The 24162-nt window shown below is 45.9% G+C and overlaps 1 protein-coding gene across 3 annotated transcripts in view; it reads left to right on the forward strand.

Moving 5' to 3' along the window:
- The window catches only part of LOC138746012 (polypeptide N-acetylgalactosaminyltransferase 18-like), a 50855-nt gene that overhangs the window by 11066 nt on the left and 15627 nt on the right, over nt 1-24162 (forward strand). For 2 of the 3 annotated variants that reach the window (XM_069903688.1, XM_069903696.1), the window contains exons 3-8: nt 2182-2348; nt 4589-4772; nt 9736-9933; nt 11002-11116; nt 15158-15343; nt 17180-17317. In XM_069903688.1, coding sequence (XP_069759789.1) covers nt 2182-2348; nt 4589-4772; nt 9736-9933; nt 11002-11116; nt 15158-15343; nt 17180-17317 — 988 coding nt within the window. The remainder of the gene's footprint in view (nt 1-2181; nt 2349-4588; nt 4773-9735; nt 9934-11001; nt 11117-15157; nt 15344-17179; nt 17318-24162) is intronic. The other variant, XM_069903705.1, reaches the window with a different exon arrangement.

Consider the following 24162-nt stretch of genomic DNA (forward strand, 5'->3'; position numbering starts at 1 on the left):
TCTCCACTTCTGATCCACCAGTGATCACTGGATCATACACCTTTGGTTTTCCTTTCCTGAAGTCAACAATCAGTTCCCTGGTTTTGGTGACATTGAGTGAGAGATTGTTGTTAGTGCACCATTCAGCCAAGTTTTCAATCTCCCAGTGTTGATGATGGATCAGGAACAAACAACAAGGTGAGGATAGTGAACAGTGGGCTGTGTTCCCTTCGTGGGGAGGTGTGTTTTGTCGATCATCCACACCTCCCAGTGCAGGAAGGGAGTGCGTGGTGGGGTGAAAGGGGAGCAGATCAAATAGGATGGTCCTAATATCACCACCATTCCTCCAAGTGTTGACCATGGAGCAGAGCCTTCAACTCACCGTATCTGCAAGTCCAACTACAGCATGTGGTCTGTGCCCCTCTGCTCCCCACCTTGTCTCTGCTTGGAAGCCTCTTAGCACTCCCATCGTACCTGCTTCTGCACCTCCCCCAATAGCCTGTTCCAGCCATCCTCCACTCTGCCTTATAAAATACCTTTACAATTTTGCTCCTTCACTTTAAACCCGACCTCTACGATTTGAAGTTTCTACCTTGGGAAAAGAATCATTTTATAAACCTCTATCAGGTCTTCCCTCAGCCTCAGAGAAAACTACCCCAGTTTGTCTAACCTCTCCTTGTAAATAACACTCTCCAATCCAGGCAACAACCTGGCTCAGACACAAAATTTCGGTAATATATCTTTACCTCTAGGGACGCTGTGAGACTGGCTGAGTTCCTCCAACGTTTCTACTCCAACCACAACATCTGCAGACTTCCTTGTTTCACCACATTTGAACAGGGATCAAAGTGATGACTTATAAAGATTTGGGAGGACACCTTCCTTTTCCACACTCTGCTACTCTGTACAGCCCGTCTTCTTCATTTAGTGTCCAGACCTGAATCCTCAAAATCCACCGGGGGACTGGAAGTTAACTGGGCAGCCCAGGCTCCTGGTCCAGATGGATCTGTTGGTGAGCTGGACGTTTAAATTTTAAAAATAAATTAAATCTTCATGGCAGCATGAGTAGACCTCTGCCTCAGTGTACCAGAAACCCAGGCTTGATCCTGACCTCCAATGCTGACTGTGTGGAGTTTGCACGTTCTTCCCGTGTTCACCCCATGTCCCGAGACGCTTGGGGTCAGGGGGTAATTTGCTGCTGTAAGCGACCCCTGGTGTGTGGCTGAGGCTGTAGGATCGGGGGAGGGGGGCGTGAAGTTGATGGAAATGTGTGGAAAATATAATGGGATTTGGTGTTGGATCAGGGTAAATGGGTGAGCACAGACTTGAAGGGCTGAAAGGTGAGTTTCCACATAGTACGACTCAAAGCACGTTTGAAAACCACAGAGCTTGCCCTGTTCTTCCACCTCTCCTTCCATTTATCACCATTGTGAAGGAGGGGTGAATATAGAACACTACATGACTGTACAGGCCCTTCAGCCCTTGATGTTGTGCTGACCCATATATTTCTTTAAAAAAAGCATTACATCCTCTCTCCCTTGTGCCTCTGTTTCTTCCATTCATGAGCCTATCTAAGAGTCTCTTAAAAGTTCCAGTCTCCACCACCATCCCTGGCAAAAAAAAAAAAAACTTACCCTAAATATCTCCCCTAATCTTCCCTCCCTTCGTCACGGTTGGCGTAGCGGTTAGTGCGACTCTTACACAGCACCAGCAATTGGGACCTGGGCTCGAATTCCCTGCTATCTGTAAGGAGTTTGTCTGTTTTCCCCATGTCTGTGTGGATTTCCTCCGGGGGCTCTGGTTCGAAATATACTGAGGGTGTAGGTTAATTGGGTGTAAATCGGGCAGCACAGACTCATGGGCTGAAGACTGTGCTGTATGTCTAAATTGAAATTAAATACACTTTGTACAGAAGTTCTCTGGTGTTCGCTACTCCTGCCATGGGAAACAGGCGCTGGCTGTCCACACTATCTATGCCCTTTCATAATCTTGTAGACCTCTATTAAGTTACCTTTCATCCCTCCAAAGAGAAAAGCTGCCAGCTCGGCTAACCTTATTTTCCAATCGAGGGAACATTCTGGTAAATCTCCTCTGGTGGGGAAGAGTGCTCACCTGTCTGTGGGCATGATGTGGGGGTGGGGGTGGGGGGGTGTTTGTTGAGAAGCTGTCGTGACGTCGCGCTCTCTGTTTGCCTTGTTCCAGGTGTAGGAACCTCAGCTACCCTTCCGACCTCCCCCAGATCAGCGTGGTCTTCATCTTCGTCAATGAAGCCTCTTCGGTCATCCTCCGCTCCATGCACTCAGTAATATCCAAAACCCCAGCCCACCTGCTTAAGGAAATTGTGCTGATCGATGACAACAGTGATAACGGTGGGTGGTGGCTTGTCTCCGGGACGTGGGCAGCAAGCACCCGCTAAACACAACCAGCCTTGATCCCTGCGCAGAGATATGAACACTGTCTCTCCCTCAGTGCACATCTCCCGCCAACACTGTCGCTGACCTCAGACTCACCGTCCAAGTCTCCCCTGGCCACACTCCAGGACGAATTATTGCCTTGCGAGCCTTGGTGTCAGTACTCTGCTTTACATGGTCAGGGACACACTGCTGTACACACAATGAATACAGCAGTCCTGGGTGTCAACATCTCTGAGGATCTGTCCCGGAACCTCCATGATGATGCCAACACGAAGAAGGCTCGCCAGTGGCTATACTTTGTGAGGTGTTTGAGGAGATTCGGTATGTCACCGAAAACTCTCATAAACTTCTACAGGTGGACCCTGGAGAGCATTTTGGCTCAAGACAAGAAAAAAAAACTCCAGAGGATTGTTAACTCGGCCTGCGACATCACAGGCAAGATGGTCTTCACCCCACCAAGGACATCTGCAAGAGGCTTTGTCTCAAGAAAGCAGCCTCTATCCTCAAGGACCCTCACCCCCCCATGCCCTCTTCAACTCTGCTACCATCGGGAAGGAGGTACAGGAGCCTGAAGATGAGTATTCAGTGGCATGAGGACAGCTTCTTCCCCTCCGCCATCAGATTTCTGAATGATCAATGAACCACAGACGCTGCCTCAATTTGACTTTCTGTGAACTATTTTTATTTATTTTGTAAGGTGGTTTATTTGGAAAAACAAATTTTGTGACTTGTTCATGATGAGAAATTCTGATTCTCGTGAATCTCTTGTGTGTGTAAGCGTTAGTGCTGGTGAGCTGTGAATCTTCCACTCATTCAGGGGGAACTCCCTTGGTTATGGAATGGTTTGCTTTGATTGTTCTATGACCCAACCTTACTGAACTGCACCAGAGCCATTTCCAAATTGAACTGCTGTTGAATCTGAGAATGAGAATTTATTGTCGTGAAGATGTCACTAAATACATTGTTTTGCGAAAGTGTTACAGGTGAAAATATTGCTATAAAAAACATTTTTAAAATAAATAAATTAGTGCAAAAGAATGGAAAGTGAGGCGGTCGGTGTCTTTGGTTCATTGTCCATTCAGAAATCTGATAGTGGAGGGGAAGAAGCTGATTTTATACCGTTGGGTGTTAGTCCTGTACCTCCTTCCTGATGGTAGCAGAGTGAAGAGAGAATGGCCTGGGTGGTGGTGGGTCCTTGAGGATAGAGGCTGCTTTCTTGAGACTCCGCCTCTTGTAGACATCCTCGATTGAGTGGAGACTGATGCCCATGATGGTGCTGGCTGAGTTCACAACTCTCAGTGGCCTTCTTCCTGTCCTGTGCATTGGCACTTCCATATCAGTGATGCAACTGGTCCGAACGCTCTGTAGACCTGTAGAAGTTTGCAAGTCTTAGGTGACATAACAAATCTCCTTATGAGGAATAGCCACTGGCGAGCCTTCTTCATGATTGCATCAACATGGAGGCCTCAGGATAGATATGTGTCAAACCCTTCCCCCCACCCCGCCCCCCCCGACAGTGCCTGGCATTGAGTCCCTGAAGACTGACGCTGTCCTAGTTACAGAAACAAAAAGAGGAATGCAGGAAGAGGTTGTTCCACCAATGGGGGGAGAGTGTCAATGGAGGGGGGGAGGGGTGCCCCGAAATGTCAACCATCTCTCTGCCTCCATTGGAATCACTGCTGTGTCACATGGGCTCTACCTGAGTGGAATTTGCACGTTCCTTCTGTCACTTTCCCTGGGGGCTTCAGTTACCCCCACACCCTAGAGAGGCAGATTAATAGGTGGCCGCTGTGAAGGGTTTTGGGAGAATCGCTGGGGGTGGCGATGTTAATGGAGAGGAGAGTGATGAGGCTGCTGAGAACAGGTCAGGCTTGGGAATGAAAAGGATTGACTGCAGCCCTTCTGCACCGCAGCTCTCTGAGATCCCAGCCTCGTTATCTTCCCATACCTGAATCACTAGCCTCTGGCAGCTGTGATTTCAGTGAACTGATCCTACCCTCTGGAATTACCTCCCCGAACATCTCCACCCATCCATCTCTCCTCTCCACCCAATGTTTCTGTCAGTGGAAATGTTTGTCTTGCTTAGTTGACTGCAAAGCCCCTGAAAAGGGCTGCACTATGAAAGGTACTCGGGCAATGCAGGCGGTTGTTGCTGTCTGCCAGTCACTCATGGCGCCGGTTTGCTCCCCTTGCAGGTGCCCTATGGCGGGATTTGGGGGCGTTTGTGGAAGAGGTGAATGGACACCGGCAGGGGTTTATAAAGGTGGTGCGCCATGCCAGGCGGGAGGGCTTGATCCGTTCCCGCATCAGTGGCTGGAGAGCTGCCACAGCACCCGTCGTCGCTCTGTTTGATGCCCACGTCGAGTTCAGTGACCAGTGGTAAAGCCCCTCTTCTCTGTGCAGACCCATCCACACCTCACCATGCCCTACTTCCAGTGCAGACACTCCCTCCATCCTCCCCTCCCACTATGCAGATCGATCCCTGCCTACCCCTCCCCCTCCCTATTCCCTCTCCTCCTCCTCCCTGTGCAGACTTCCTCTCCTCCCTCCCCTCACCTTCCTCCCTGTGCAGACCCTCCCCCACCCTGCCCCTCCCCCTACTTCCCCCTCTCCTCTCCTACCCTCTACCTTCCCCCTCCACCATCCCCTCCTCCTCGCCTCCCCTCCCCACCATCTAATGCCCCACCCTGTCTAACCCCACTCTCCTCTTCCCCTTTTATCATTCATCTGCCAGTGAGTGAACTTTGTAATGTTCCCATGCACAGATGTGACACTGTGGTCTGTGAACTGCCCCTTGAGGAAGGGCAAGAGGTGAGTCTCAAGAAAGCAGCCTCTATCCCCAATGACGTGCTGTGGCCACACAGGAGGCTGCAGTCCCTGCGCAGAACGCCAACCGTTCTCTCTGATGCAGCCCGTCCCGCTGAGTCCCTGCACCAGAGTTCATCCTTCCCCTCATCACTTTGTTTTGGCCTGCCCTGATACATGCTCCACATTCCAACAGAAGCCTAGCAACAGCATCGTTTGAACACTTCACAACAAAGCCATTCCCAGCAACAGCCATTTCCTCTTGATGCCATGAACTCACTTAGTGCAGGTTCTCCTCACTTCTCCTCGAAAGGCCAGGGACATAAGAATACGAGGTACAGGAGTCAGAGTCACCATCCGGCCCATCGAGCCTGCTCCGCCATTCATTGGCTGATCTGATGATGGGCTCATCTCCCCCGACCTGCCTTTTCCCCATATCCCTAAATTCCTCTACAATGTAGAAATCTATCCAACCTTGTCTTGTATATTTACTGAGGTTGCCTCCATTGCTTCAATGGGCAGCAAATTCCACAAATTCACCACCCTCCGACCTGAACCTTGAGGCTATGCCCCCTAGTTCTAGTCTCCCCCACCAATGGGAATAACTTACCTTCCTCTATCTTATCAATGCCTTTCATAATTTTATACATTTCTATAAGGTCTCTCAATCGTCTGAATTCCAACGAGTACTCATTCTCTCCTCATTGGACAACCCCCCACCCCCTCAACCTGGTGAACTTCCTCTGCACCACCTCCAATGTCAGTACATCGTTCCTTAAGTAACAAGACCAGAACTGCATGCAGTTCTCCAGATGTAGCCTCACCGATACCTTATACAGTTGCAGCATAATGTCCCTGCTCCTAAATTCCATCCCTCCAGCAATGAAGGCCAGTATTCCATATTTGCCTTCTTGATATCCTGCTGCATCTGCAACCAACCTTTTGGGACTGGTGTCTATGCGGTTGCTAAGAGGGCAGAAGGAGAAATGTGTAGAAGGGCTCCCCCGACACTGTCTCTGACCCTTCACTGCTTATTGTTTGGTCCTTGACAGTAGGCCCTTTCAAACTGCTGTGTAAAATGGGGTTAACTGGGCGATTTGCCTGGTGAGCACCTCAGTAACACGGAAGTAAGAAAGGGTCCAACCCGGTCAACCCCGTCGAAATCCAACCGGGCCCCTGACCTACCTTAGGGATAGTCAGGGAACCCCGTTAAACTTACCTAGGTCACGTCCACAGGCAATTTGAAAATGAAAATGGCCAACCCGCTTATTCTGGTGATGCCAGCACTTACGTGCATGCCTTACCAAGCAGCCAGCATCCGAACATCCGGCAGTACTTCCAGTGAGTACGTGACATGTCATTGTAGGGGCGGGATCCCCCTTAAATCGCTGGGTTGGTGATTTAATGAGTAGATCCCCCTGCAATTTAAAAGATGGTTCCAGCACCTTTGCCCCAGTAATCGCACCTGGGTCCCAGGCGGGTTACCCAGGTGGTGAAGTTTAAAAGAGGCTTCTAATACTGTCGATCTAACTCCCAGTTCCAGGCCCACATTTCGAATGGATTTGTATAAAAACACCATCAAGGTGTCGTTTACAGAATCCCTGTGACAACTGCCCTGGTTCTTTGTAAATGAATGACTTGATGCCATCTCTAAATACTCCACCAGACCTGTCAAATTCCATCCTCCCTCTCTTAAATCTGCTGTTGATCCCTCTCCAACATATTTAATGCCCTTGGTGTGCTGGTACAAGTCTGTGATTTTGACATTTTCCATCTGTTCATGAATGGTGTGTGGTTCCTTCCCGCCCCTCTCTCCACCTTCCTGAATGTCAGGGGTGTGTTCATAGGAACATAGGAACATAGGAAGTAGGAACAGGAGTAGGCCAAAAATGGCCCATCGAGCCTGCTCCGCCATTCAATACGATCATGTCATGTTCGACACATGTCAGGCCATGAGCACCATTGGAGAACTATTGAGGGTTCAATAGTTTTCATTTTCACGGTGATCTTCCTGAATTCCTGGGATTTCCTGTGGATTAAATCACCTTCCTGACTGTCTAAATACTTCACGGTCTGTGGTCCCTTGATGTCCCTCACTCTGAATAGACCCTCAGATTGTTTTTCATACTGGAGAGTTTCTGTGACTCCTTGTATGAGAGATGACACAAAGCATGTATTTATTTTTCCTTCTATTTTTGTCTGCCCTATATAATTTTCCTTTCTTTGCCAGTGAAGACCCACATTTACTGTCATGAATCTCCAGAAGCTTTACATCTGTTTTTATTTCTTTGTGCATTCTCACAATTACACATTCTTCCCCTCGCACACTCTCCACCAACACTGAACACCTTCCAAAACCTTCCAAATTCTGGGAATATATGGCTTTTACCGTTATTAATCACAATTTGCCATGACTGCCTGGTGTGTTCCAATGCTGCTCTCATTTGTGTGTGTGTGTGTGTGTGTGTGTGTGTGTGTGTGTGTGTGTGTGTGTGTGTGTGTGTTGACGTTATTTCCAAGCGTATTAAATGATCCACGAACCTGCTAAGATGAAAGGGAACTATACAAGTACAGTGGACCCTGGTAGCTATTGACCCACCCTGCGATGGAGAAACAGCTAGTGTTGAGGAAAAATGGAGGCTGCAGAAGGACTTTGACGGATGAGGAGAATGGGCAGAGAATGAAATCCAATGTCGGAAAGTGAACGGTCATGCTCTTTGGTAAAAGAAATAAATGGACAGACAATTTTCTAAATAGGGAGAAAATTGAAAGTACCCCACACAAAGGAATCTCGGAGACCTCATGCAGGATTGTCTGAAGGTAAACTTGCAGGTTGAGTCGGTGGTAAAGAAGACAAATGCAATGCTGGCGTTCATGTCAAGAGGAATAGAAGAGCAGGGATGTGATATGGAGGATTTATAAGGCACTGCTGAGACCTCTCTTGGAGTATTGAGAGCAGATTTGGGCTGCCCATTTAAGAAAGGATGTGCTGATGTTGGAAACGGTTCAGAGGAGGTTCACTAGGACAGTTCCAGGAATGAAGGGGTTCTCATATAAGGAGTGTTTGACAGCTCTTAGCCTGTACTTGTTGGAATTTAGGAGAATGAAGGGGATTTAATTGGAACATTTTGAATGTTGAACAATTGGCCAGGGTAGATGTAGAAAGGTGGTTTCCCATGTTGGGAGAGTCTAGGACAAGAAGACACAACAGGATTGAAGGGCATCCACGGAGATACGGAGGAATTTCTTCAGCCAGAGGGTGGTGAATCTGTGGTTGTAGAGGCCAGGTCATTGGGTGTATTTAAGCCAGAGATTGACAGGTTCTTGATTAGCCAGGGTATCAAAGGTTATGGGGAGAAAGCTGGGCAGTGGGGCTGAGTGGGAGAATGGATCAGCTCATGATTGAATGGCGGGGCAGTCTCGATGGGCTGAATAGCCTATTTCTGCTCCTGTGTTTATGGTTCAGATAGTTCTGGGCCAGAGTCTGCCAGCTGACTCACATTCTGGAACAACAAGCGAACCAAAGGCCGGACCATCAGGATCTCTGAACCATTGGATGCTGGATTGTCGGAGTTTCACTGTGCACATCACTGACAAGCTCTCGTGCAGACTGACAGTAGCAGAGAGGGTGGATGCCATGGCAATGCAGCAGATACTGCAGGCTAGCAAATGTTGGAGGACATCCCAACAGGTGCTGGAGGAAGGCGGCAGGTCATGCAGATTCCAAGGAAGAGCATTGGCTCCCCTTCCCTTCCTCCGGACGTTGTATGACTTTTTAAAATAAATTTAGACATACAGCACAGTTACAGGCCACTTCAACCCACAAATCCAGGCTGCCCAATTACACCCAATTAACCTACACCCCACAGTACATTTTGAACCGTGGGAGGAAACCGGACCCCACCCCCCAGGGAAAACCCACACAGACACGGGGAGAACAGACAAACCTCTTACAGACAGCGTGGGATTCGAACCCTAGTTCCAATCGCTGAGGCTGTAAAGGCATTCTGCTAACTGCTACACCAACCGTGCCGGCCTAATCCTGTTGAGGATCTGTTGATTGTGACCTGCTGAGATTCTCCAGCTCGCTTGTTTGTTGTTCCTCACCCCTGTGTCCGCAGACTTTCTCATTTAACTCTCCACTGGAGGAACTCCGCCTCAATGGAGGGCCCCAACCCAAAACATCGGCTGGTTCTTTCTCCTCGACTGATGCTCCTCGACCCGCTGATTTCCTATAGCAGTGAGGTTTGTTTACGCACAAGGTGATTGCATTGTCCAGTGAGAGAACATCCCCTAAGATGGGAAACTCTACCAACCCCATCACTATGCTGTGCTTTGATAGGTGATCCATTTCAGGGCAGGTCTCTGAGGGTTCAGGGTTGATGTTCAAGGCAGATTCTCTTCATTACAGGACATTGGGGACCAGAGTGTGGGGGGGGGGGGGTTCAGTTACTATTGAGGGGCTGTGTGTGTGACCTCCTGCTGACCTTGGCCACTCAACACTGAGCTAACCGAGTGCCTGTCCTTTCCCTTGCAGGGCTGAACCAATCCTGTCACGGATAAAGGCGGATCGAAGGCGGGTCATATCCCCGTCTTTCGATAACATCAAATACGACAACTTTGAGGTGGAGGAGTACTCACTCTCGGCCCAAGGCTTCGACTGGGAACTGTGGTGTCGATATTTAAGCCCCCCCAAAGAGTGGTGGGCTTTGAACAATGCCACCGCCCCGATCAGGTGACACCTCACCTCAATGCCTGTCACCTGCTCATATCTGTCCCACCAAACCTTGGGCTGCACACATCTGGCCCTCAACTGGGCTGTCCACACATCACCCTGGGTTACGGATATCTGGCCTTCTGCGCTGTTCACATCTGTCCTTGTCACCTTACCCCTAGACCCTGGACTCTGCCCCTGGATCCTGGACCTTGACCCTGGATCCTGGTCCCTGCCCTTAGAACCTGCCCATGGACCATGGAGATCCTGGACACTGCCCCTAGAACCTGCCCATGGACCATGGACCCTGACCCTGGACACTGCTGAAGGTGTCGCTCTGGCCAGCACTGGTTTTACACCTCACTTGTTAACGGTCTCTGGGATGTCCCTTCAAATACATTCCACCCAGTGGAATCCAGTGCACAACAAGATCCCACCTGCAGGGATGTGATTATCACATCTCCTCCAGCCAGTGATGTGTAATCTTTGACTGCTTGGACTGCACACTAATCCTTTCTGTTGCTCAATACTAGCACAGGCCCTACCACCCATGGAGGGCTTCCCTCCAAAGCCCTTGCTCTTACCAGGAATAAATTCCACCAGCCATGGCTAACAGATCCAGTATACACTGTGACGTCCCCGGCTTCCCATCCTGTCTCCCTCTCTCTCCCCATCTCTCACTCTCCATCCCTTCTTTTTCCTACCTTTCCCTCCATCTCCCTCCTCTCCCTCTCCCTCTCGCCCTCTCCCTCCCCTTCTCGACATTCCTGATAGCTAGGAGCTGAGTCCAGATGAGCCTCAGCCTCCATGACCAGGATTGATGGGATAGCACAGTGGGCCAAGTGGCCTCAATCCCCTGCAGTATCTGCTGTGACTGGCAAGAAGCGGAACAGCACTAGATGTCACTTCCCCTGACATGTCTGTTCCCCTGCTGAGTGTTTAGTTGAACCAGGACACTGATCCCCAATGTTCAGGATAACCAGAGCCCAGCTCCTTGGTAAACCATTGTGGGTGGTATTGAGCTCAGGAACACATCAAACATTCAGCAGGCCCCTCTGACCTTTCCATGTTTTGTGCGTTGGTTTGTAGAAGCCCTTCTCTGATTGGCTGCTTTGTGGTGGACCGCCAGTTCTTTGAGGAGATTGGACTGTTGGACGAGGGGATGGAGGTGTATGGAGGCGAGAATGTGGAACTGAGCATACGGGTAACTATTGCATCCCCTCCCCCCATCTCCAGTTGGGTCCAAAGTCTGATTTTGTTTGGAGATGACTTCCCCAGCACTGATCTGACCACTTCCTCATTTCAGCTGTGCCCAAGCTGAGGTCAGTTCAATGGCAACTAGGACTTGGAGCCAGATGACTTGCTGAAACTAGTTTTAGATTCTAATGATTCAGCACGTTAACAGGACCTTCCGGCCTAGGAGCCCATACTGCCCATTACACCCAATTAACCTACACCTCCTGGTACGTTTTGAAGGGTGGGAGGAAACTGAAACACCCAGAGAAAACCCATGCAGACATGGGGAGAGCATACAAATTCCTTACAGACAGAGCTGGATTTGAACCTGAATTGCTGGCGCTATAATAGCGCTGTGCTCACCATTACATTGACCGTGCCCTTCACTGGACATAACCGGATGGAGGGCTTGAGTGACAGGGACTAGCTGGGTTCATATCTGCTGATGTTTAGTAAAGCAAGAGAGGATTTGGAGAGACAGGCAAAGGATCAGAGGATTGGGAAGGGGTGGATGTGTCAGGGATCTTTCCTTCTGGGTTCCAGGGATGTTTCCTTCTGGGAGAACCCAGATCCATGGGTCACAGTTCAAAATGAGAGGGCATTCAATTATTCACATGGAAATACCCACAGCAATGGCTAGAGCCCATTAAAGGAATATGCGACGAACATCTCTGTGACTTGGGAGGCTTCTTAAATAACTTGGAGATGCAAGATTCAAATAACAGAAGAGAGTTTACTTACTGATGCCTTCCACCATCTCAGGAAACTGTTCGCAAACACTCATATACATACATATATATATATATATATATATATATATACATACATAAGCTCCACAGTAGTGCACTACAGTTACTACAGTGAGAAGGGTGTATTACGCGATTACAAAATAGTTCACATTATCCCAACTATATAACAATCTCTCTCTCTCTCTCTCTCTCTCTCTCCCCCTCACCTCTCCCTTCACCTGACAAAGGGCCCAGGCCCGAAACGCTGATTGCCCTTTACTTTCTCTTGATGCTGCGAGACCTGTTGAGTTTCTTCAGCACGTTTCTGTATTGTTCAATCTCTCATTCACCTGTCTATTTCTCTTTTCCCTTTTCTCCATTCCTACACTCTCTCTCTCTCTCTCTCTCTCTCTCTCTCTCTCTCCCTCTAACATCATGCATGCGCTTATGTGCACACCCACACCTGCACTTGAGAGCATTATGAAATCTAATGTTGAGAGATCATGTTCAGAAGTGAGTCCTATAGATTCTAGCCTGTAAGACAGGCCCTCAAAGCCAGACTCCAGCTCTACAAGATCTCCTGTGTGGCAGAGATTTTTAAAAACTGGGTCAGATTGTTATTGCGATGAATAATTGAAAAGCTTTCAGTGACCTGCAGCGATGGGTAGTGGAAGGAGGGTTTGTGCCCTTTGTTGTGGCTTCCCTGAAGCAGGCAGATGTCAATAATTCTGTGAGGATTCAGGATTTATAATGCAGTAATCACGAGCAAGGCCTTTCTGTCCCTTGGATAGTAGATTTCCATGGTGACCAAGTGTGGGTGCCTCATTAAGATCTGGGAGAGTTAGACCTCAGACTGAGGCCTGCCTTCAGTGGGAGAAATATTTTAGCAGCATCTCGCTGTCCATCCCAGTGATCATGGTGGAAGAGGAAGAGGCTCCCATGGTGCTGGAGGGGAAAGGGGAAGGTGGTTTCCAGAATTCATAGCCAGACGGAATGGGCTGCCACTTTATCTCCGTCAGGATGGTGCAAGACCAGGAGAGGGTACCTTGCAGATGGTGGTGCATACACCCTTGTCCTTGAGGGTGGGGGGGGTGGGTGGAGGTGACGAGCTGCAGGGCATCTTACAGAGTATGCTCACTGCAGCTTGTGGTGGAGTAGGGGTGAGGGGTGATTCGGGAGCCGATCGAGTCTGGAACCCAAACGAGAGACCATGAGATGTCTAAGTGAGCAGATTTGGAGTATTGTGTGCAGTTTTGGTCATCTAACTATAGCAGGATGTTGCCCGGCCTTCAGGAACTAAGTTATAGGGAAAGGTTAAATAGGCTAGGTCTTTATTCCCTGGAATGTAGAAGAATAAGGGGAGATTTGATAGAGGTGTTTAAAATTATGAGGGGGATAGACAGAGTAAATGTAGATAGGCTTTTTTTTCCACTGAGGGTAGGTGAGATACAAACCAGAGGACATGGGTTAAGGGTGAAAGGGGGAACTTCTTCACACACAGAGTGGTGGAGGTGTGGACCAAGCTTCCAGCTGAAGTGGTGAACGCAGGCTCAATTTTAACATTTAAAAAAAATGTTAAAGTTATGATGGCAAGGTTAGTGTAGCGGTTAGCGCAATGCTGTTAGAGCACCAGCAATCGGGATAAGGGTTCGAATCCCACGCTGTCCTTAAGGAGTTTGTATGTTCTCCCTTGGGGCTCTGGTTTCCTCCCACCGTTCCAGACATACCGGGAGTGACGGTTAATTGGGAGTAATTGAGCAGCATGGGCTCGTGGGCCGGAAGGGCCTGTTACCGTGCTGTAGTGTTCTATTGGTCTATGGGAGCTGGACAAAGTGATGGGGGGAGGGGGGAGAAGGAGAACGAAAACCAAGCAGTTGTCCCAAGGTCTGCTCTTGCCCTGCCTGTGCACATCCAGCGAAGGGTCGGGAAGGAGTGGAGCAAAACTCTTGCATAGCATTTCAGCTGGGAGTGGGGTGGGTGGAGTTTACGGAGGGTGAGTGGGGCAAGTATTTTACACGGAGAGTGGTGGGAAAGTGTTGAAGAGGCTACTAGGCAGAAACAGGAATAGGCCGGGGATGGAGGGGATGGATCAGATGCAAGCAGCTCAGTGTTTACCTTGGGCATCACATACAATTCAAGACGTGTGGGCCAAAGGGTCTTTTCCTGGGCTATAATGATCTGTGTTCTGTAAAGGCTGCAGCTGACGAGAGAGGGTCAGGGTTTCATGCTGCTGGGCGCAGGAGGTGTGGTGTGAACTCATTCACCAGCCCTGCCAGGAGCAAGAAATAAAACACGAGAGTCTGCAGACACCGCGGTTGAAGTAAAACCATGATTCTGGAGAAACTCAGCAGGTCAAACAATGTCCTTTATACTGCAAAGATAAAGATACAGAACCAACGTTTTGGGCTTAAGCAAAGTATAAGCAAAATCTCGGCAGGCCCCCGAACAAAATGGTAGGGGGGAGGACCATAGGCCACAGGTAAGTGGTAATAGGTGGATAAGGGAGGTAGGGCACAGCAGCGAACAGGGGGAGGGGGAGACGGCTCTGCGAATAGAGAGGGAAGGGGGTGGAGAGCTGGAGGGGAAGAGACCGAGAGATGGGGAAGAGGGAGAGAGAACAGGGAGTGGTCTGGCAGAAACTGGAGAAGTCAATGTTAACGCCATCCGGTTGGAGGGTGCCCAGACAGAATATTGGGGGTTGCTGATCTACAGGGGTGGGCAGCAAAGGTGTAGAGAGCTCCGGAGGGCGGGCGGCCAGGGCCACGATGGGAATCCGTGTAAAGCGTCAGTCCTTAAACTGGATGAATGACACCTGATCTTCCACCTGGGCCCTCTCCAGATCGTATTAACATCGACTTTTTCCGGTTCTGCTAGCCCACTTTCTCCTCCCTTCCCTCATCTCCTTTCCTCCAGCTCTCCACCCCCTTTCCCTCTCCATTCTCAGAGCTATCCCCTCCCCATGTTTGCTGGTGTGCCCTCCCTCCCTTATCCACCTATTACCTCCTGCCTGTGGGACTATGCTCCTCCCCATGCCCTAACCCCTCCCCCCACACCATTTTGTTCAGGTTCCTGCCATATCTTGGTGAAGGGCTCAAGCCCGAAACATTGGTTATCTTTATCTTTGCTATATGAAGATCGCTGTTTAACCTGCTGAGTTTCTCCACTGCCAGGAAGAAGGGTAAAGGTGGTGTTTGTCTGTGGGACTGGCAGTGAGGAGGGTCCAGCTTTATTGCTGGAAAGCCAAGCTCCATTACGGAGGTTACAGTGGTGTTTGCCTGCAGGTCTGGCAGTGCGGAGGCAGTGTGGAGGTGCTCCCGTGCTCCCGGCTTGCACACATTGAGAGGGCTCACAAACCCTACACAGAGGACCTCACTGCCCACGTCCGCAGGAATGCACTTAGGGTGGCGGAGGTCTGGATGGACGAATTCAAAGGCCACGTCTACATGGCCTGGAACATTCCACGGGAGGTAAGAATCGAGGAGCTACGGAGAGCTGTGCTGTTTTGGCCACACAGTGCATGGCCTGAGGGGAGATCGCACAGAACCACTGTCACCTTGTTCAAAATCCACTCTCTGTTGCACTCTTGGCACTCTGCAGCACAGATTGTAAAACCAATCTCTTCCAACAAGAGATTAATCAGTGAGGGCCTTTGCTGGCAATCACAGTTTGATTTACAAAAACTTGCATAACAAGGGGGAGAGAATTCAGAAAGTCGAGATACAAGGGGGAGTTCTCGTGCAGGATTCACTGGACGTGGAAACCTTCAGTACAGGCCCTTCGGCCCACAGTGTTGTGCTGACCTAATAACCAACTTGAACAACTGCCTAATATTTCCCGACTGCATCCCTCTGCATTTTTCTCAGTTCCATGATTTAAAAAAAAGTACCTGCCTCCATCGCCATTGTCAGCAGCACTATTCCATACACCCACCACTCTCTGTGTGGGAAAAGTTACCTCTTACATTCCCCCCAAGCACCTTAAAACTATGACCCCTCGTTTTAACCATTTCAGCCCTGGGAGAAAGCCTCTGGCCATCCACACAATCAATGCCCTAAAGGTCAACTCGTAGTTGAGTGGGTAGTGTTATGAGCCCAGAGGACCCATAAACCCAGCATCAATAGATATTCACCAAGACAAATGGTTACTTAAACAAAAGTTGCTTTTAATTATCTTTAAACATGAAAACGGAATCACACTTTAACTTATCTCTATTAACTTAACTAACCTAACTTAACCCCCTTCTTATTCAAAGTGCATGTGTCTATAATGTGTGCATAAGTTCAGAAAAGTTCTTTGATTCACAGTCGAATCTCACTTCTCATTCTTCCAAGTTCACTGGTTGTAGTCAATTCTTATACTGTGCACAGAATTTAACATTTATGAAGTTCACCAGGCTTTGGTGCTTGAAAGGTAAATGGTTACCGCTCAGGAAGGTTCTTGTTGGTTTTCAGAGAGAGATTTGTTGTTCCTGGTCTCAAAGTGATCCCTTTTAATCAGCCACATCAGTGTCTTACTAAAGAAACTTGCCCCTTCAGGGTTCTCCAGATGATAACCTCTTTCTTTCAGGTCACCACAGAGTTCCTTTTTGTTTCACTTATTTCAAGCGAACCATTAGGCAGCCAGTCCTCTCCTCTTCCATGAACTACAAGGGCTTTGACCAGGCTGAACTGAGCACTCACAACCCATCTTCAAAATGGGGTTTTTCCACAAGCTTGCCAGCTTGTCCTGTTCCAGTCCCAGCTGCTGCTGGGAATTGAATTCTCTCTCATTCTCTCTCTCTCTCAGAGAAAAAGCTGTTCAACTCTCTCTGCTTGCAAAAAACCACATGATCCTCTGAGAACAGCAAGCTGTACTCCCAGACAGCCTGCGGCTCTGAAATACTCCTCCGATCACTTTAATCTGTTCCTCTTCAAAACAAGAGAAGTCTCTTGGGCACTCACTAAAGTTTTTGCAAAGGCCTGCAGGAGTCACCGTGTCTGGCTTGAGCAGAGCTCCAGTATTTTAAACGAGATCTGTTTTGAAGTGTTTGTGACCTACACTAAAAAAATCTTCCCCAATCTATCTCCCAAAAAAACCCAATATACAATACAAAGGCAATGTTAGCATTAATTTCAAGAGCAATACAATACAAAAGCACAGATGCAATGCTGTGGCTTTATAAAGTATTGGTCAGGCAGACATGGGGAAAACATCCAAACTTCTTGCGGACAGCACGGGATTGGAATTGGATCGCTGGCGCTGTAACAGTTCTGTGCTAACTGCTTTGCTAACTGTGCTGCCCCAATGTGAACCTTCCTCTCTAGAGCTCGGGAATTGACATTGGAGACATTTCAGAACGGAAAGCCTTGAGACAGAGGTTACGGTGCAAGAGTTTCAGGTGGTACCTGAACAATGTCTACACACAGATGAGGAGGTACACAGACATGCTGGCCTACGGAACGGTGAGTCAATGCTGTAGAGTTGTCAGCAGTCTCCAGCAGATGGTTTGAAAAGACCAGCATGGCTCTCTGCTCCTGGATCACACTTGAAAAGCTCAAGAGTAATGTGCTGGCCCTGATGGAGGGCTGAAGGGAGCTCCCAACTGTGGGAGGGGTGGGTCTGAGAGAACTAGGAGTGGGACTGAGGAAGCTCCCCACTGTGGGAGGGGTGCGCCTAAGGGAGCTCCCCACTGTGGGAGGGGTGCGACTGAGGGAGCTCCCCACTGCAGAGGGGTGTGCCTGAGGGAGTTCTACACTCTAGGAGGGGTGTGACTGAAGGGGGGGGGCCATCGCATTGTGGAAGCGACGATGCAGAAGTCACAGTCTGCACTGCCAAGAATTTAAATTTTTCTCATTTTAAATTTAGACATTCAGTATGTTAACAGGCCCTTCTGGCCCACAAGCCCGTGCTGCCCAATTACACCCAATTAACCTACATTCCCCCGGTTGGTACATTTTGAACAGTGGGAGGAAACCGGAGCCCCCGGGAAAAACCCAAGCAGACTCGGAAGAACGTACAATCTCCTTACAGAGAGCGTTGGATTCAAACCCCAGTCCCGATTGCTGGCGCTGTAACTGTATTGCGCTAACTGCTATGCTAACCGTGCCATGCCAAAGACGGAGAAAGATAAATGATTTGAACGTCTGAAATGGGATTTGAATGGAAAGGAGGGTTTGTGTATGTGGTGTGGGAGTACTCGAGCCAACCTCTTGCTCAGGAGAAGCCCGTTGCTTGTGAGTAAAGCTCTGCTGTCTCCAACTACACAGTTTGAGCAATTAGCTGGCAGTTTGCCAGGGTGGATTTACCCCACCACAGAACAACTATCTTTTAGCTAATTTGCTCATTAAAAGTTTAACATTAGTGACCCCATCACCAGTTCATCACTGATTAGTTCATCAGCCAATTGTTGATGACTTTTCGATGGCATCTCGAAGGCCTGGGAGCCTCGGCCTCACCTTCAAGGATTTTACGAGGCTTTGGCGGATTGCCAGGGAGCCAGTTTACGAAGCATCCAGGGATTTCTGTTCATCACTCTGCGATCTCATTGTCTAGATAAATGTGTCACATCTTCGACTCTCATTTTTGATGTGGGGAATATGGGATGGTGTGTTCTTTTTTTAAAATTTTTTATTTTTCACACCATAAATCACATTAACCATGGTACACACTTTTTCCTTTTCACACATATACAGTGCCATTTTCTCCACCCCCCCCCCCTCCTCCCATCCCACCCTCCCTACCTCCCCCCTCCCGTCCATTTAAGGTATACAATCTAGGATACATTAAACCAGTCAGACAATGTTGTCATTCAATAAAAATAAACAAGAAATTCCACTGAGTCAATTCTTTTCATTTCCTTCTCCTTTCGTTAATTTAGGTAGTGAATGTCCCCGGTAGGTTTTCTCTATTGTGTTTCATGTAAGGCTCCCATATTTGTTCAAATATTTCAATATTATTTCTTAAACTATATGTTATTTTTTTCTAATGGAATACATTTATTCATTTCTATATACCATTGTTGTATTTTCAAATTATCTTCCAATTTCCAGGTTGACATAATACATTTTTTTGCTACGGCTAGAGCTATCTTAACAAATCTTTTTTGTGCACCATCCAAATCAATTCCAAATTCTTTGTTTTTTATGTTACTTAGGAGGAAGATCTCTGGACTTTTTGGTATATTGTTTTCTGTAATTTTATTTAATATTTGGTTTAGATCTTCCCAAAATTTTTCTACTCTCTCACATGTCCAGATTGCATGAATTGTTGTTCCCATTTCTTTTTTACATCGAAAACATCTATCAGATACTGTTGGGTCCCATTTATTTAACTTTTGAGGTGTAATGTATAGTCTGTGTATCCAGTTATATTGTATCATACGTAACCTCGTATTTATTGTATTTCTCATCATTCCAGAGCATAACTTCTCCCATGTTTCCTTTTTTATCTTTATATTTAAATCTTGTTCCCATTTTTGTTTAGTTTTACCATTTGTTTCCTCATTCTCCTTTTCTTGCAGTTTAATATACATATTTGTTATAAATCTTTTGATTATCATTGTATCTGTAATCACATATTCAAGGTTACTTCCCTCTGGCAAACCCAAGCTGCTTCCTAATTTATCCTTCAAGTTGGATCTCAATTGGTAATATGCCAGCGCTGTATCTTGAGTTATATTGTACTTATCTTTCATTTGTTCAAAGGATAAGAATCTATTTCCTGAAAAACAATTTTCTATTCTTTTAATCACTTTTTTTTCCCATTCTCTAAAAAAAAGGTTATCTATTGTAAAAGGGAGTAACTTGTTTTGCGTCAATATTAGTTTTGGTAATTGATAATTTGTTTTATTTCTTTCTACATGAATCTTCTTCCAAATATTGAGGAGATGATGTAATACTGGAGAACTTCTATGTTGCACCAATTTTTCATCCCATTTATATAATATGTGTTCAGGTATCTTTTCCCCTATTTTATCTAATTCTAATCTCGTCCAATCTGGCTTTTCTCTTGTTTGATAAAAATCTGATAGGTATCTTAATTGTGCGGCTCTATAATAATTTTTAAAGTTTGGCAGTTGTAAGCCTCCTTGTTTATACCATTCTGTTAATTTATCTAGTGCTATCCTCAGTTTCCCTCCTCTCCATAAAAATTTCCTTATTATTTTCTTTAACTCCTTGAAGAATTTCTCTGTCAGTTGTATTGGCAATGCCTGAAATAAGTATAATATCCTTGGAAAAATTTTCATTTTAATACAGTTTATCCTTCCTATTAGTGTTAGTGGTAAATCTTTCCAATGCTCTAAATCGTCCTGTAATTTTTTCATTAGTGGATAATAATTGAGTTTATATAGTTGGCCGAGATTTTTGTTTATTTGTACACCTAGGTATCTTATTGCTTGCATTTGCCATCTAAATGGTGATTCCTTCTTAAATTTTGAGAAATCCGCATTATTCATAGGCATTGCTTCACTTTTATTTACGTTTATCTTGTAACCCGACACTTCTCCATATTCCTTCAATTTCTTATATAATTCTTTTATTGATAGTTCTGGTTCTGTTAAGTACACTATAACATCATCCGCAAATAAACTGATTTTATATTCCTTGTCTTTTATTTTTATTCCTTTTATATTATTATCTGTTCTTATCAATTCTGCTAGTGGTTCTATAGCTAACGCAAACAATAAAGGTGATAGTGGGCATCCCTGCCGGTTTGACCTGCTTAAGTTAAATTGCTTTGATACATGTCCATTTACTGTCACTTTCGCTAATAGTCCCTTATATAATGCTTTAATCCAATTAATATACTTCTCTGGTAAACTGAATTTTTGCAATACTTTGAATAAATAATTCCATTCTACTCTGTCAAAGGCCTTCTCTGCATCTAAAGCAACTGCTACTGTAGGTGCTTTATTCCCTTCTACTGCATAAATTAAGTTAATAAATTTACAAATATTGTCTGTTGTGTGTCTTTTTTTGATAAATCCAGTTTGGTCTAAGTTTACCATTTTCGGTACATACTCTGCTAATCTGTTTGCTAATAGTTTAGCTATTATCTTATAATCTGTGTTAAGTAAAGATATTGGTCTATATGACGCTGGTGAGAGTGGATCTTTCCCTTGCTTTAGTATTACTGTAATTATTGCTGTTTTACATGAATCTGGTAAGCTTTGTGTTTTATCAATCTGGTTGATTACTTCCAGGAGGGGCGGAATTAATAAGTCTTTAAATGTTTTGTAGAATTCTATTAGGAATCCATCCTCTCCTGGTGTCTTATTATTTGGTAATTTTTTTATTATCTCTTGTATTTCTACTATTCCAAATGGCTCTGTTAATTTATTTTGTTCCTCTATTTGTAGTTTTGGTAGTTCAATTTTAGTCAGAAATTCATCTATTTTCCCTTCTTTCCCTTCGTTTTCAGTTCGGTATAATTGTTCATAGAATTCTCTAAAGTTTTCCTTAATTTCTTTTGGATTATATGTAATTTGTTTGTCTTTTTTCCTTGATGCCAATACCATTTTCTTAGCTTGTTCTGTCTTAAGCTGCCATGCTAGGATTTTGTGCGTTTTTTCACCTAGTTCATAATATTTCTGTTTTGTCTTCATTATATTCTTCTCCACCTTATATGTTTGTAGTGTTTCATATTTTATTTTTTTATCTGCCAATTCTCTTCTTTCAGTTGTATCTTCTTTCATTGCTAATTCTTTTTCTATATTTACTATTTCCCTTTCCAACTGCTCTGTTTCCTGATTATAGTCCTTCTTCATCTTGGTTACATAACTTATTATTTGCCCTCTAATGAATGCTTTCATTGCATCCCATGTATAAACTTATCTTCCACTGATTCCGTATTTATTTCAAAATACATTTTTATTTGTTTTTCAATAAATTCTCTAAAATCCTGCCTTTTAAGTAACATGGGGTTTAATCTCCATCTATACATTCTTGGAGGAATGTCCTCTAACTTTACAGTCAATATTAAGGGTGAATGGTCCGAGGGTATTCTAGCTTTATATTCTGTTTTTCTTACTCTATCTTGCATACGAGCTGATAACAAAAATAGGTCTATTCTTGAGTATGTTTTATGTCTAGCCGAGTAATATGAATATTCCTTTTCCTTTGGGTGTTGTTTCCTCCATATATCCAAAAGTTGCATTTCTTCCATCGATTTAATTATAAATTTGGTTACTTTGTTTTTTCTGTGTTAATTTTTTTCCCAGTTTTGTCCATATTTGAATCCAAATTCAGGTTGAAATCCCCTCCTATTAATATGTTCCCTTGCGTATCTGCTACCTTCAAAAAGATATCTTGCATAAACTTTTGATCTTCTTCGTTAGGTGAATATACATTGAGTAGATTCCAAAACTCCGAATATATCTGACATTTTATCATTACATATCTCCCTGCTGGATCTATTATTTCCTCTTCTATTTTAAATGGCACATTTTTACTAATTAATATAGCTACTCCTCTTGCTTTTGAATTATACAATGCTGCTGTTACGTGTCCTACCCAATCTCTCTTTAATTTCTTGTGCTCCAATTCAGTTAAATGTGTTTCTTGCACAAATGCTATATCAATTTTTTTTTTCAGTAAATTTAGCAGTTTCTTCCTTTTAATTTGGTTATGTATTCCATTAATATTTAAAGTCATATAGTTCAACGTAGCCATTTTATACTTTGTTTATCTTCCCTTTCCGTTTCTCCATCATTACCTTTCCTTCTTATCCATTTCTGTTTTCTTGTTTTGAACCCTTTATAAGACAACATTCTTATAACATCAAACATTTTCCTTATTCTCCTAGGATGGTGTGTTCTAAGGCAGACTGAGTTAGCACGTCTTCAATCAGCGTGAGACTTGCTATCTCCTGTTGTGGACTATTGCAGTGGTTGGACTGTTTGTATCTTGTAAATATTCCAGATCCATCTTCTGAAAGACCTGGTCCCTAAAGGAATTGTGCTGGGTCAGCGACTTCAATTACCCCTGTGGCTGGGAATTCTTTCACATGACTGGAAGACGAGGATGGGGTCATGGTACTTGTCCCCAACTATCAAGGTCGAAAAATGCATAAAGATAATGGTGGGGAATGATGGCACCCCGTCTATTACAGCGAGTGTGAAAATGGAGGGAAAAATCCATGAAGTGGCGCAAAGGCGGTGGGTGTAGTCACGAGTTGAGTCGATTCATGGACTCATCAGCTGTCTATCACTTCAACAGCTTGGTTGACACCGTGTTTCATGGAGATATGGAGTGTGTGAAGGTGCAGCCTATGCTCTCGGGCTTGAAGGGGTTGTACCTCAAGTTCTGACTGCATTTCAGCCCCACATCCTGATCTTTGGGCACCTGGTTCGGAGGAGGGAAGGTCAGTTGTCCTCATTAGTCTACTACTGGGCCTGGTCGAGGACCATCCATGGGCCTAGGCAGCGGGCAGTCAAGGATTCAGTTCGGGCTGACTACCTGTCCTTCTTCTGAGGACACCTGTGTGGCCGTGTATCCCTGGAGAATGAGCACTCAGTCCTCAAGGGCAGTTAAGAGGGTCTCCGGGAACAAACGTCTCTGCATGGGTTTGACAGTATCGACAGAGATAATCATATTTCATTTGTAATTTATGTTTTATGTGAATTGGAGACAAATGCAGTACTTATAACTTTTGGACGATGAATAATAAAGGGCAGGGATTGATTTACTAATGAAAAGGCAAAAAAAGCAGATAGATGTGAAACTGAGTCTATAGTTGCTGTCTATTATGGGCACTGGGGTTGCAGAGGTTTATAGCATGAAACAGGCCCTTCGACCCCTCATCCACACTGACCACGTTGCCTCCCTGAACCTTGTTCCGTTTGCATACATCTGGCCCTGGCCTTATCCCTCTACAACTTTCCTGTCCATGAAGCTCTCTAAATGCCTCTTGAAGGTTACAATGGCCCCTTTTTTTCTGCCACTTCCTCTTGCTACTGTGTTCCACAAACCTAAGATGCTTCATGAGAAGAAAGTGCCCCTTGGCTCCCTATAAATTGGCCAACCTATTAATTTTTAATTTAGACATATAGCATGATAACAGGCCATTTCAGCCCATGAGTACGTCCTGAGGCTGTAGGTTGATTGGGTGGGACAGGTTTGTAGGCGAAATGCCCACCCCTTATAAAACCTTTTGGCTCTGTGCACTCTGGGTTTAGACCTCCCTACCCTGGGGAACACAATGTGGCCACCCACCCTGGTGTGAATTGAGTATGACGTTCGAAGAGATGCCCCTGCTGCCTGGCCACCAATGTGCCCAAACCTCCACAGACCAGTGACTGGGACATCCT

The sequence above is a fragment of the Narcine bancroftii genome, chromosome 1 (genome assembly GCF_036971445.1).
Source record: "Narcine bancroftii isolate sNarBan1 chromosome 1, sNarBan1.hap1, whole genome shotgun sequence".
NCBI lineage: Eukaryota > Metazoa > Chordata > Chondrichthyes > Torpediniformes > Narcinidae > Narcine > Narcine bancroftii.